Below are 15,176 nucleotides of genomic sequence, written 5' to 3' on the forward strand. Positions count from 1 at the left end.
TCAAGCAGCTTCTTCCATGCAGCTCTGAAAATATTAAGAACCACTTCAACAACCTTCAGGCTATGTTGACCACTATTGGGGAATCAGCTGTTGATGACAGCAGCATTGTTCCTGAGGACCTTGAGGTACACAATATACACATAAAAATGTCTTGAAATCACGTCTTTTGCTAACCTCATGTAAACCATAATGGAAAAAACTTAATATTTTAGGACACCTTCAGTCAAACACCTTTTCATCGACATTTCAGTGAGGTCATAGACACTGCACCTCTGGACAAAAAAGGCGACCCTAAGGTGTACTTCAGCGAGACATTCATCTCCTCGTTGGCTGCCTACTTCTTGCCTCATGCAGGTCTTTGGACAAGCATGATGTTGGGTCAGTTTAACTTTTTGTGATTGAAAGAGTCACCCCTTTAATGGCGCTAATCCCTTTTGAGTGGGGGGGGGGTAAAAATGCGATGGACGCCTTCAAATTAATATAACTGTGGCATTTTTTGGTCTCCTAATCTTGCTCTTGTTTTAAAGACACTTTTCACAGAAGTGTCTAGAAGTAAAAAGTGTTATAGCATTTTAAATTTATTTAAAAAAAAAATCAATATCATATTAATTTTATAAATAAAATTATAAAAATGTAATGTTTCAGAAAAGTGATAATGTAAACATAAGTCATAAGTCTCAAGTAGTTCTGATCTAAATTTTAAGTTAAAATCACGAAAACGTGCACTTTTTGGCCACTAATACTTTGGGCACTTGAACATTGGCCACTAATACCTAAATGTTCAGGTTCGATGTTCAACATTTTAAATTGACCAAGAGCACTGTAGTTGTACAATAACAAAAGTAATCCTCAAAAATACAACTTGATTAATAATTGTGCACACGGTGTACTTTTGTCTGTCTGTCTGTCTGTCTGTCTGTCTGTCTCTCTACCTACCTACCCATCTCTCTCAGACTAGGCTTTCTCAAGCCAGCATAAAGTTTGTTTACAAACTTTAACCTCATCTAGTTTACATTAACCTCCTAAGACCCGAGCTTTGGTTTGTATTTTTTCAGATTTCTACCAGGTATTTTGAGGTTAGGAAGAACCAATAAATATAACCAAATTTTTTCCTTTGAACATGAAGCAGTGTAATTGTCCATGTTTGTGTAAAACAGGTTCCAGAATTAAGTATTATGGTGCAAACAACAAAAAATGTGATGTCCACGTATGGTACATCCAGCTCTTAGATGTTAACATTAAATTTGTTATGCAAATTAATTATTCAAGGATTTTGGATTTTGTCAGTATTGTTTTCATAACCTTGTTCTCATGTTTTTTCACCATCAGTTTTAAGTGCGGTACATATATGATGTTAACAAATATGATGAATGCAGAGATTTGTCCTTAACCCATGACCAAACATAATGTAAAACTAATGTCTTATGTTGTATTTTCAGGGGACCTGGGCAGGCATGGTAAAGGACCCCCATACCAGCTATTCTCAAAGACTTCAAAGAAAAAATGTCAGGTGAAGAACAATTTGGATGAATATATGCAATCTACTGTATAAATGTTTGGACCAATTATTTTATTCTGTGCTTAGTCCTTAGATAAGATAATATAGGCCTTTTATTTTCTTATTAGAATTTCACACAAGACAGAAGGAATTATGGAAAAGAGCCAGTGGGACTTGAAGAAAATTTGCTTTAAAGAAAGATGACTGACCAGACTTGATGACTTGATAATGACCTACGAAGCCACCCACTCTGCACTTCTAAGGGAATTTAAGGATACTGAACGTATCACTAAAAGAAAGGTAAAACAGTCAACCTTATACAGTTTGTAAATGTGTTATGTTTCACAGAAATAGGAACATTTTTTAAAATTCAGACGCAAGAAATTGGTAAGACGGGCCTGATGCATTTTTCATCCATGCATCTGCCCAACTGTCTGTCTGTTTTTACCACTTTGGTGAAATTCAAAAAACTTAAACTCATTACCTTGGCATTTGGTCAGAAATTTCAAGCCTCTCACAATCATTAGGCCATCACCAGTTTTGCACAGAACATATCACAATTAATTATATTTAATGGGTGCTTCCATTTTCCCCAAAGAAAATTGTTGTTTTTTCAACATACCTAACCAAACTAAACAGACATTTTGTTAGCCTAAATGGAAAGGATAAATTTGTATTTCTATAATATTTATCAAGTAATACTGTATGTAAAACATGTTGAAGAATGTCACTACTATTCAATTCAATTCAATTCAATTTTATTTATATAGCGCTTTTCACAATACTCAATTGTTTCAAAGCAGCTTTACATTAATAGAAGCAGTAAAAGCACAGAAAAATGACAGATAGCACAACATAATACACAATAGCATAAGCTGTCAAATTTGCTGAGGCTATGACTCGACATTATGAACGAGCGTATTACTAATGTAACGTCTAGGAGAAGAAGCTAAATTAAGCCCAAGCAGGCTACCTCCCCGGGGTAAAAAACCCCCTAGGAGAAAAAAAACAAAAACCCCGGGTTGTTGAGCCGAGGAAAAAAAAAAATAAAAAGTCCTAGGAGGGAAAAACCCTTGGGAGATATATATGTATATAAACACATATAAACGGATAAGGAGATTAAGCGGGGTTTAAGCGGGTTCTGCCGGTGGTCGTTGATCAGGCATCAGCTGGGCATCACAGTGATGGACGACCAGTAGATCAGAGGTGAGTCGACTTTCACATCTACCGGAACTGGGTCTGTTTGTCCCATTGTCCTCAGGGTCGAGGACAGGACAGGGAGAGAAAAACAAAATCATATTAGCGTAGGGGCCGTTCACATGTAATGCAAGTGTCACACAGTGATGTGGTTGAATCAGCTTAGTTTCAGACAGACTAACTATTGCGGCATAATTATATTATCCACAGTTGAGGATTTTGCAAATTGGGGGCCCACTGCGACGGTATATATGGTAACTAAGGGTCACCTTCTGATTTTTAAGAGAAAGAGAAAATGAAACCTGTCGACCCGTTTGACTAAGGCCTGTAACCCCACTGTCGTCGTTAATGCAGGTTCAGTGGCAAACGGGTCTATATTGCATGCTATTTACAAGATCATGAGAAAACGCCAACATCGCAACCTGACCATACGTGCCAACCCGTTTGACTAAGGCTGGAGGCCCCACTGTCGTCGTTAATGCAGGTTCAGTGGCAAACGGGTCTGTATGGCATACTATTCACAAGACACAAAAAAGCGCCAAAATCGCAACCCGACCATACGTGCCAACCCGTTTGACTAAGGCTGGAAGCCCCACTGTCGTCGTTAATGCAGGTTCAGTGGCAAACGGGTCTGTATGGCATAGTATTCGCAATATAAAGAAAGCGCCAAAAGCCCAACCCAACCGTACGTGCCAACCCGTTTGACTAAGGCCGGATGCCCCACTGTCGTCGTTAATGCAGGTTCAGTGGCAAACGGGTTTGTATGGCATACTATTCACAAGAACACGAAAGTTCCAAAATCGCAATCCGACTATACGTTAAGATAAGGTTTTTATTTATTTATTTGGTTGGTCTGTTTTATGACCGCGAGTGCTTTGTTCGGTACAAATAACTATTTCGAGTTAAGTACTTTTACTAGACAAATTATGCGAATGCTTTGTTGAAGAGAAAAGTTTTAAGTCTAGATTTAAAATTATCGACTGTGTCTGATTCTCGGACATCGGTTGGTAAATCATTCCAGAGCTTAGGGGCTAAGTAGGAAAATGACCTTCCACTTTTAGACACTTTTGATAGTCTAGGGATAATCAAGAGACCAGAATTTTGTGACCGTAGTGTGCGTGATGGATTGTATTCTGATAGTAATTCTCTAAGGTATGAGGGTGCTAGGCCATTTAAAGCTTTGTAGGTGAGTAGTGATATTTTAAATTGTATGCGATATTTAACTGGTAGCCAGTGTAAAGATGCCAGAATTGGGCTTATGTGGTCGTACTTTTTAGATCGAGTAAGTACCCTTGCGGAAGCGTTTTGAACTAGCTGAAGCTTGTTTACTTGATTTGCATGGCATCCCCCGAGTAGCGAGTTACAATAGTCTATTCTAGAGGTCATAAAAGCATGGATAAGCTTCTCTGCGTCAGATGTAGACAGTATATGGCGTATTTTCGAGATATTTCTAAGGTGGAAGAAAGCTGTACGGCAGACGTTGGCGATATGACTATCGAAGGATAAGTTGCTGTCGAACATCACACCTAAGTTCCTTACCGTGGAAGATGGCACCACAGTGCAGCCATCCATGTGCAACGTGTAATCTGACATATTATGTTTGTAGCGATTCGGTTCAATAATAAGTATCTCTGTCTTATTGGAGTTCAGCTTAAGAAAGTTATGTGCCATCCAGTCACTAACATCGCTAAGGCAGTCTGTTAGCTTAGAAAACGTGTGTGTTTCGCTGGGATGTGAGGAGATGTAAAGCTGGGTATCATCCGCATAGCAGTGAAAACTTATGTTATGTTTCCTGATAATGTCTCCTAGAGGTAACATGTATAATTAAAACTGCAAGCAGTGATGGAAGGGCCCTCGCACTCATGTGCACCGCCACTCTATGGCCTTAGTAAAGCAATAAACCAGGGGGATTGAAATTTCCGTGGATAAATATAGGTGGATATTCAAAGGAACTTTGAAGTGCCACTACTCCTTTATGCAGCAGGTGGCGCTATGATTGTAATTGATTGTTGTAACATTGATGTGTTGAGGCCAGGACCCTTGTCAAACGTATGATGTCTGTGACAGGTCGGACATTGCATGTCTGAGTTACAACAGCTTTCTCATTGCGAAAAATCAAACTTTGACAGGCCACAATGGACACGCCCCTTTAACGAAATGTCAAGATCTTCACAATTTATCATTGTGAAGTCCCTAAGTTCAGACTGACCAAATATGATGATGATCTGAATACATTTCAATGAGCAGTAAATCACAGTGTAAAACATGTCATTTCCTGCTTCCAGCAGGTGGCGCTATAACTTTTACTGAATATTGCCATGTTGATGTGTTCAGGACAGGACAATTATCAAACTTGTGAAGCGTGGGTCAGATTGGACATTTTAAACCTGAGTTAGAACAACTTCCTGTTTCATTGAGAAACACAGACATTTGGCAAGCCGCCACATACACACCCTCCATTGAAATGTCAAGATCTCCGCAATTTAGCATTGCAAAGCCCTTTAGATGACACTCACCAAATATGATGATTATCTGATTAAATTTATAGGAGGAGTTTGTTAAAATACGAAGGCCAGAAATGGCAAAATTTGCACTCAAATTACAGAGAAAATTCAAAATGGCTGACTTCCTTTGGGGTTTAGAGCAATGCTCCAAGAGACTTTTTTGTAGGTCTTGGGGTGATACATGATCCTACCGCATTTCGTATCTGTGCGATTAACGTAGCGGGGGGGCTGCTCTATTGAATTTTTGTAGGTGGCACTATAGAGCCATTTTAACACCCCAAGTTCTGAAGCCTATATCACATGAAAATATTCGCCACTTTTGACACGTGTGCAACGTTTCATGACTTTTTGAGCTCGTTTAGGCTGTCAAAAATGGGATTCATTTAGCGATACTTTGCGAGGCCGCAACGGACACGCCCTTTAATGAAAAGTCAAGGTCGTTGCTATTTATCATCAGACAAGGTCTTGAGATTAGACTGATGAAATATGATGTTGATATGGTTAAATCTCTAAGGGCAGTAAGTCACAGCATAAAAGGTGGTATTTCCTGCTGCCTCTAGGTGGCGCTATGACTGATACTAAATTATGCCATGTTGATGTGTTCAGGCCAGGACCCTTATGAAACGTGTGAAGTTGGGGGCAGATCGGACTATGTATGTCTGAATTACAACAGCTTCCTGTTTCATGGTGAAACATCACACTTTGCCAGGCCGCCACGGACACGCCCTTCAAGGAAAAGTCAAGATCTTTGCAATTTATCACCGCAACAGGCTTAACATCAGTCAGACCAAATATGATGATGATTTGATTAAATCTCTAAGAGCAGTAAATCACAGCGTAAAACATGGTATTTCCTCCTACCTCTAGGTGGCGCTATGAGTGAAGTTGAATATTGGCATTGAAATGTGTTCAGGCCAAGACCCTTATCAAACGTATGAAGCGTGGGGCAGATTGGACATTGTATGCCTGAGTTAAAGCCACTTCCTGTTTCATGGCGAAAATGCAGAAATTTGTCAGGCCGCCACGGACACACCCTCTGACGAAAAGTCAAGATCTCCGCAATTTAACATCGCAAAGGCCTTTAGATGAGATTGACCAAATATGACGATGATCGGATTAAATCTGTAGGAGGAGTTCGTTAAAGTATGAAGCCTGGAAATGACCAAATTTGCACAAAAATCAAGGCAAAAATTCAAAATGGCGGACTTCCTGTTGGGTTTAGAGCTTCGCTCCAAGAGACTTTTTTGTAGGTCTTGGGGTGATAGATGATCCTACCAAATTTCGTATCTGTACGTTTTTCGTAGTGGGGGGGCTGTTCTCTTGAAATTTTGCAGGTGGCGCTATCGAGCCATTTCTACACGCCCACTTCTGGCGCCTATACCACATGTAAATTTTCGCCACTTCTGACATGTGTGCAAAATTTCATGAGTTTTCGAGCATGTTTTGCCCCTCAAAAATGCGATTCACTTTGGAGAAGAAGAAGAATAAATAATAATTAAAGCTGCAAGCAGCGATGGAAGGGCCCTCGCACGCATGTGCACCGCTACCCTATGGCATTAGTAAAGCAGTGAACCAGGGGGATATGAATTAAAGTGGGTAAATAAAGGTGGATATTCAAATGGAAACTGATGTGCCACACCGCCTGTGTGCAGCAGGTGGTGCTATGACTGAAGCTGAATATTGGCATTGAAATGTGTTCAGGCCAAGAACCTTATCAAACATGTGAAGTCTGGGGCAGATCGAACAATGTATGTCTGAATTACAACAGCTTCCTGTTTCATGGCGAAACATCACACTTTGCCAGGCCGCCACGGCCACGCCCTTCAACAAAAAGTCAAGATATTCACAATTTATCACCGCAGAGGGCTTTACATCAATCTAACCAAATATGATGATGATTTGATTAAATCTCTAAGAGCAGTAAATCATAGCGTAAAACATTGGTATTTCCTGCTACCTCTAGGTGGCGCTATGACTAAAGCTGAATATTGGCATTGAAATGTGTTCAGGCCAAGACCCTAATCAAACATGTGAAGCGTGGGGCAGATTGGACATTGTATACCTGAGTTAGAGCCACTTCCTTTTTCATGGCGAAAACGCCGAAATTTGGCAGCCCGCCACGGACACACCCTCCAACTAAAAGTCAAGATCTCTGCAATTTAGCATCGCAAAGGCCTTTAGATGAGACTGACCAAATATTACGATGATCGGATTAAATCTGTCGGAGGAGTTCGTTAAAGTATGAAGCCTGGAAATTACCAAATTTGCACAAAAATCAAGGCAAAAATTCAAAATGGCCGACTTCCTGTGGGGTTTAGAGCTTCGGTCCAAGAGACTTTTTTGTAGGTCTTGGGGTAATAGATGATCCTACCAAATTTCGTATCTGTACATTTTTCGTAGCGGGGGGCTGTTCGCTTGAAATTTTGCAGGTGGCGCTATCGAGCCATTTCTACACGCCCACTTCTGGCGCCTATGCCACATGTAAATTTTCGCCACTTCTGACATGTGTGCAACGTTTTATGACTTTTTGGGCTTGTTTAGCCTGTCAAAAATGCGATTCATTTACCGATACTTTGCGAGGCCGCAACGGACACGCCCTTTAATGAAAAGTCAAGGTCGTTGCTTTTTATCATCACACAAGGTCTTGAGATTACACTGGTGAAATATGATGTTGATATGGTTAAATATCTAAGAGCAGTAAATCACAGCGTAAAACATGGTATTTCCTGCTGCCTCTAGGTGGCGCTATGAGTGTTACTGAATTATGCCATGTTGATGTGTTCAGGCCTGGACCCTTATCAAACGTGTGAAGTCAGGGGCAGATCGGACATTGTATGCCTGAGTTATAACAACTTCCTGTTTCATGGCGAAACATCACACTTTGCCAGGCCGCCACGGACACACCCTTCAACGAAAAGTCAAGATCTTCGCAATTTATCAAGGAAAAGGGCTTAACATCAGTCAGACCAAATATGATGATGATTTGATTAAATCTCTAAGAGCAGTAAATCAGAGCATAAAACATGGTATTTCCTCCTACCTCTAGGTGGCGCTATGAGTGAAGTTGAACATTGGCATTGAAATGTGTTCAGGCCAAGACCCTTATCAAACGTATGAAGCGCGGGGCAGATTGGACATTGTATGCCTGAGTTAGAGCCACTTCCTGTTTCATGGCGAAAATGCCGAAATTTGTCAGGACGCCACGGACACACCCTCTGACGAAAAGTCAAGATCTCCGCAATTTAACATCGCAAAGGCCTTTAGATGAGATTGACCAAATATGACGATGATCGGATTAAATCTGTAGGAGGAGTTCGTTAAAGTATGAAGGCTGGAAATGACCAAATTTGCACAAAAATCAAGGCAAAAATTCAAAATGGCGGACTTCCTGTTGGGTTTAGAGCTTCGCTCCAAGAGACTTTTTTGTAGGTCTTGGGGTGATAGATGATCCTACCAAATTTCGTATCTGTACGTTTTTCGTAGTGGGGGGGCTGTTCTCTTGAAATTTTGCAGGTGGCGCTATCGAGCCATTTCTACACGCCCACTTCTGGCGCCTATGCCACATGTAAATTTTCGCCACTCCTGACATGTGTGCAAAATTTCATGAGTTTTCGAGCATGTTTCGCCCCTCAAAAATGCGATTCACTTTGGAGAAGAAGAAGAATAAATAATAATTAAAGCTGCAAGCAGCGATGGAAGGGCCCTCGCACGCATGTGCACCGCTACCCTATGGCATTAGTAAAGCAGTAAACCAGGGGGGTATGATTTAAAGTGGATAAATACAGGTGGATATTCAAAGGGAAACTGATGTGCCACACCGCCTGTGTGCAGCAGGTGGCGCTATGGCGGTACCTGATTATTGTTATATTGACGTGTTCAGGCCGGGACCCTTATCAAACGTGTGAAGTCGCGGGCAGATTGGATAATGTATGCCTGAATTACAACAGCTTCCTGTTTCATGGCGAAATATCACACTTTGCCAGGCTGCCACGGACACGCCCTTCAACGAAAAGTCAAGATCTTCGCAATTTATCACCGCAAAGGGCTTAACATCAGTCTGACCAAATATGACGATGATTTGATTAAATCTCTAAGAGCAGTAAATCACAGAGTAAAACATGGCATTTCCTGCTACCTCTAGGTGGCGCTATGACTGATGTTGAATATTGGCATTAAAATGTGTTCAGGCAAAGACTCTTATCAAACATGTGAAGTGTGGGGCAGATTGGACATTGTATGCCTGAGTTATAACAACTTCCTGTTTCATGGCGAAAATGCCGAACTTTGGCAGGCCGCCACGGACACACCCTCCAGCGAAAAGTCAAGATCTCCGCAATTTAGCATCGCAAAGGCCTTTAGATGAGACTGACCAAATATGATGATGATCGGATTAAATCTCTAGGAGGAGTTCGTTAAAGTCCGACGCTTGGAAATGTCAAAAAATGACAGAAAAAATTCAAAATGGCCGACTTCCTGTGGGGTTTAGAGCTTCGCTCCAAGAGACTTTTTTGTAGGTCTTGGGGTGCTAGATGATCTTACCAAATTTCGTATCTGTACATTTTTCGTAGCGGGGGGGCTGTTCGCTTGAAATTTTGCAGGTGGCGCTATCGAGCCATTTCTACACGCCCACTTCTGGCGCCTATGCCACATGTAAATTTTCGCCACTTCTGACATGTGTGCAACGTTTTATGACTTTTTGGGCTTGTTTAGCCTGTCAAAAATGCGATTCATTTACCGATACTTTGCAAGGCCGCCACGGACACGCCCTTTAATGAAAAGTCAAGGTCGTTGCTTTTTATCATCACACAAGGTCTTGAGATTACACTGGTGAAATATGATGTTGATATGGTTAAATATCTAAGAGCAGTAAATCACAGTGTAAAACATGGTATTTCCTGCTGCCTCTAGGTGGCGCTATGAGTGTTACTGAATTATGCCATGTTGATGTGTTCAGGCCTGGACCCTTATCAAACGTGTGAAGTCAGGGGCAAATCGGACATTGTATGCCTGAGTTATAACAACTTCCTGTTTTATGGCGAAACATCACACTTTGCCAGGCCGCCACGGACACGCCCTTCAACGAAAAGTCAAGATCTTCGCAATTTATCAAGGAAAAGGGCTTAACATCAGTCAGACCAAATATGATGATGATTTGATTAAATCTCTAAGAGCAGTAAATCAGAGCATAAAACATGGTATTTCCTCCTACCTCTAGGTGGCGCTATGAGTGAAGTTGAATATTGGCATTGAAATGTGTTCAGGCCAAGACCCTTATCAAACGTATGAAGCGTGGGGCAGATTGGACATTGTATGCCTGAGTTAGAGCCACTTCCTGTTTCATGGCGAAAATGCCGAAATTTGTCAGGCCGCCACGGACACACCCTCTGACGAAAAGTCAAGATCTCCGCAATTTAACATCGCAAAGGCCTTTAGATGAGATTGACCAAATATGACGATGATCGGATTAAATCTGTAGGAGGAGTTCGTTAAAGTATGAAGGCTGGAAATGACCAAATTTGCACAAAAATCAAGGCAAAAATTCAAAATGGCGGACTTCCTGTTGGGTTTAGAGCTTCGCTCCAAGAGACTTTTTTGTAGGTCTTGGGGTGATAGATGATCCTACCAAATTTCGTATTTGTACGTTTTTCGTAGCGGGGGGGCTGTTCTCTTGAAATTTTGCAGGTGGCGCTATCGAGCCATTTCTACACGCCCACTTCTGGCGCCTATGCCACATGTAAATTTTCGCCACTTCTGACATGTGTGCAAAATTTCATGAGTTTTCGAGCATGTTTCGCCCCTCAAAAATGCGATTCACTTTGGAGAAGAAGAAGAATAAATAATAATAATAATAATAATAATAATAAACGGAGCAAAAACAATAGGGTCCTCACACTTGTGTGCTCGGGCCCTAATTAAAGCTGCAAGCAGCGATGGAAGGGCCCTCGCACGCATGTGCACCGCTACCCTATGGCATTAGTAAAGCAGTGAACCAGGGGGATATGAATTAAAGTGGGTAAATACAGGTGGATATTCAAAGGGAAACTGATGTGCCACACCGCCTGTGTGCAGCAGGTGGTGCTATGACTGAAGCTGAATATTGGCATTGAAATGTGTTCAGGCCAAGAACCTTATCAAACATGTGAAGTCTGGGGCAGATCGAACAATGTATGTCTGAATTACAACAGCTTCCTGTTTCATGGCGAAACATCACACTTTGCCAGGCTGCCACGGACACGCCCTTCAACGAAAAGTCAAGATATTCACAATTTATCACCGCAGAGGGCTTTACATCAATCTAACCAAATATGATGATGATTTGATTAAATCTCTAAGAGCAGTAAATCATAGCGTAAAACATGGTATTTCCTGCTACCTCTAGGTGGCGCTACGACTGAAGCTGAATATTGGCATTGAAATGTGTTCAGGCCAAGACCCTAATCAGACATGTGAAGCGTGGGGCAGATTGGACATTGTATACCTGAGTTAGAGCCACTTCCTGTTTCATGGCGAAAACGCCGAAATTTGGCAGCCCGCCACGGACACACCCTCTGACGAAAAGTCAAGATCTCCGCAATTTAACATCGCAAAGGCCTTTAGATGAGATTGACCAAATATGACGATGATCGGATTAAATCTGTAGGAGGAGTTCGTTAAAGTATGAAGGCTGGAAATGACCAAATTTGCACAAAAATCAAGGCAAAAATTCAAAATGGCCGACTTCCTGTGGGGTTTAGAGCTTCGCTCCAAGAGACTTTTTTGTAGGTCTTGGGGTGATAGATGATCCTACCAAATTTCGTATCTGTAGGTTTTTCATAGCGGTGGGGCTGTTCGCTTGAAATTTTGCAGGTGGCGCTATCGAGCCATTTCTACACGCCCACTTCTGGCGCCTATGCCACATGTAAATTTTCGCCACTCCTGACATGTGTGCAAAATTTCATGAGTTTTCGAGCATGTTTCGCCCCTCAAAAATGCGATTCACTTTGGAGAAGAAGAAGAATAAATAATAATAATAATAAACGGAGCAAAAACAATAGGGTCCTCACACTTGTGTGCTCGGGCCCTAATTAAAGCTGCAAGCAGCGATGGAAGGGCCCTCGCACGCATGTGCACCGCCACCCTATGGCATTAGTTAAGCAGTGAACCGGAGAGATATGAATTAAAGTGGGTAAATATAGGTGGATATTCAACAGAAAATTGATGTGCCACAACGCCTGTGTGCAGTAGGTGGCGCTATGACTGTACCTGATTATTCTTATATTGACGTGTTCAGCCCGGGACCCTTAACAAACGTGTGAAGTCGGGGGCAGATCGGATAATGTATGCCTGAATTACAACAGCTTCCTTTTTTATGGAGAAACATCACACTTTGCCAGGCTGCCATGGACACGCCCTTCAACGAAAAGTAAAGATCTTCGCAATTTATCACCGCAAAGGGCTTAACATCAGTCTGATCAAATATGATGATGATTTGATTAATTCTCTAAGAGCAGTAAATCACAGCACAAAACATGGCATTTCCTGCTGCCTCTAGGTGGCGCTATGACTGAAGCTGAATATTGGCATTGAAATGTGTTCAGGCCAAGACCCTTATCAAACATGTGAAGCGTGGGGCAGATTGGACATCGTATGCCTTAGTTATAACAACTTCCTGTTTCATGGCGAAAATGCTGAACTTTGTCAGGCCGCCACGGACACACCCTCCAACGAAAAGTCAAGATCTTCGCAATTTAGCATCGCAAAGGCCTTTAGATGAGACTGACCAAATATGATAATGATCGGATTAAATCGCTAGGAGGAGTTTGTTAAAGTACGACGCTTGGAAATGTCAAAAAATGACAGAGAAAATTCAAAATGGCAGACTTCCTGTGAGGTATAGAGCTTAGCTCCAAGAGACTTTTTTGTAGGTCTTGGGGTGCTAGATGATCCTCCCAAATTTCGTATCTGTACGTTTTTCGTAGTGGGGGGGCTGTTCTCTTGAAATTTTGCAGGTGGCGCTATCGAGCCATTTCTACACGCCCACTTCTGACGCCTATACTACATGTACATTTTCGCCACTTCTGACGCGTGTGCAAATTTTCATGAGTTTTCGGGTATGTTTAGGCCCTCAAAAATGCAATCCATTTCGGAGAAGAAGAAGAAGAAGAAGAAAAATAATAATAATTAAAGCTGCAAGCAGCGATGGAAGGGCCCTCGCACGCATGTGCACCGCTACCCTATGGCATTAGTAAAGCAGTGAACCAGGGGGATATGAATTAAAGTGGGTAAATATAGGTAGATATTCAAAGGAAAATGTGCAGCAGGTGGCGCTATGACTGTACATGATTATTGTTATATTGACGTGTTCAGGCCGGGACCCTTAACACACGTGTGAAGTCTCGAGCAGATCGAACAATGTATGTCTGAATTACAACAGCTTTCTGTTTCATGGCGAAACATCACACTTTGCCATGCCGCCACGGACACGCCCTTCAACGAAAAGTCAAGATCTTCTGAATATATCATATTAAAGTCCTTAAGATCAGTATTACCAAAAATGATGATGATTTGATTAAATATCTAAGAGCAGTAAATCACAGCGTAAAACATGTAATTTCCTGCAACCTCTAGGTGGCGCTATGATTAAAGCTGAATATTGGCATTGAAATGTGTTCAGGCCAAGACCCTTATCAAACTTGTGAAGCATGGGGCCGATTGGACATTGTATGCCTGAGTTAGAGCCACTTCCTGTTTCATGGCGAAAATGCAGAAATTTGTCAGGCTGCCACGGACACACCCTCTAACGAAAAGTCAAGATCTCCGCAATTTAACATCGCAAAGGCCTTTAGATGACATTGACCAAAATGACGATGATTGGATTAAATCTGTAGGAGGAGTTCGTTAAAGTATGAAGCCTGGAAATGACCAAATTTGCATAGAAATCACAGCAAAAATTCAAAATGGCCGACTTCCTGTGGGGTTTAGAGCTTAGCTTCAAGAGACTTTTTTGTAAGTCTTGGGGTGATAGATGATCTTACCAAATTTCATATCTGTATGTTTTTCGTAGTGGGGGGGCTGTTCTTTTGAAATTTTGCAGGTGGCGCTATCGAGCCATTTCTACAAGCCCACTTCTGGCGCCTATGCCACATGTAAATTTTCGCCACTACTGACGTGTGTGCAACGTTTTATGACTTTTTGGGCTTGTTTAGCCTCTCAAAAATGCGATTCATTTAGCGATACTTGGCGAGGCCGCCATGGACACGCCCTTTAATGAAAAGTCAAGGTCGTTGTTTTTTATCATCACACAAGGTCTTGAGATTACACTGGTGAAATATGATGTTGATATGGTTAAATATCTAAGAGCAGTAAATCACAGCGTAAAACATGGTATTTCCTGCTGCCTCTAGGTGGCGCTATGAGTGTTACTGAATTATACCATGTTGATGTGTTCAGGCCTGGACCCTTATCAAACGTGTGAAGTCGGGGGCAGATCGGACATTGTATGCCTGAGTTATAACAACTTCCTGTTTCATGGCGAAACATCACACTTTGCCAGGCCGCCACGGACACGCCCTTCAACGAAAAGTCAAGATCTTCGCAATTTATCAAGGAAAAGGGCTTAACATCAGTCAGACCAAATATGATGATGATTTGATTAAATCTCTAAGAGCAGTAAATCAGAGCATAAAACATGGTATTTCCTCCTACCTCTAGGTGGCACTATGAGTGAAGTTGAATATTGGCATTGAAATGTTTTCAGGCCAAGACCCTTATCAAACATGTGAAGCGTGGGGCAGATTGGACATTGTATGTCTGAGTTAGAGCCACTTCCTGTTTCATGGCGAAAATGCTGAAATTTGTCAGGCCGCCACGGACACGCCCTCCGACGAAAAGTCAAGATCTCTGCAATTTAACATCGCAAAGGCCTTTAGATGAGATTGACCAAATATGACGATGATCGGATTAAATCTGTAGGAGGAGTTCGTTAAAGTATGAAGGCT

General features: G+C 41.8%; 1 protein-coding gene across 1 annotated transcript; it reads left to right on the forward strand.

Annotated features, from left to right (window-relative positions):
* Positions 1-2,448, forward strand: LOC129437773 (uncharacterized). Its single transcript, XM_073863289.1, has 4 exons — positions 1-125; positions 213-378; positions 1,440-1,510; positions 1,627-2,448. Exons 1-4 carry the CDS (start codon positions 63-65, stop codon positions 1,690-1,692), a joined length of 366 nt encoding a protein of 121 aa, XP_073719390.1. The 5' UTR covers positions 1-62; the 3' UTR covers positions 1,693-2,448.
* The last annotated feature ends 12,728 nt before the right edge of the window (positions 2,449-15,176 follow it).

This window comes from Misgurnus anguillicaudatus, chromosome 24, assembly GCF_027580225.2.
Source record: "Misgurnus anguillicaudatus chromosome 24, ASM2758022v2, whole genome shotgun sequence".
Lineage (NCBI taxonomy): Eukaryota > Metazoa > Chordata > Actinopteri > Cypriniformes > Cobitidae > Misgurnus > Misgurnus anguillicaudatus.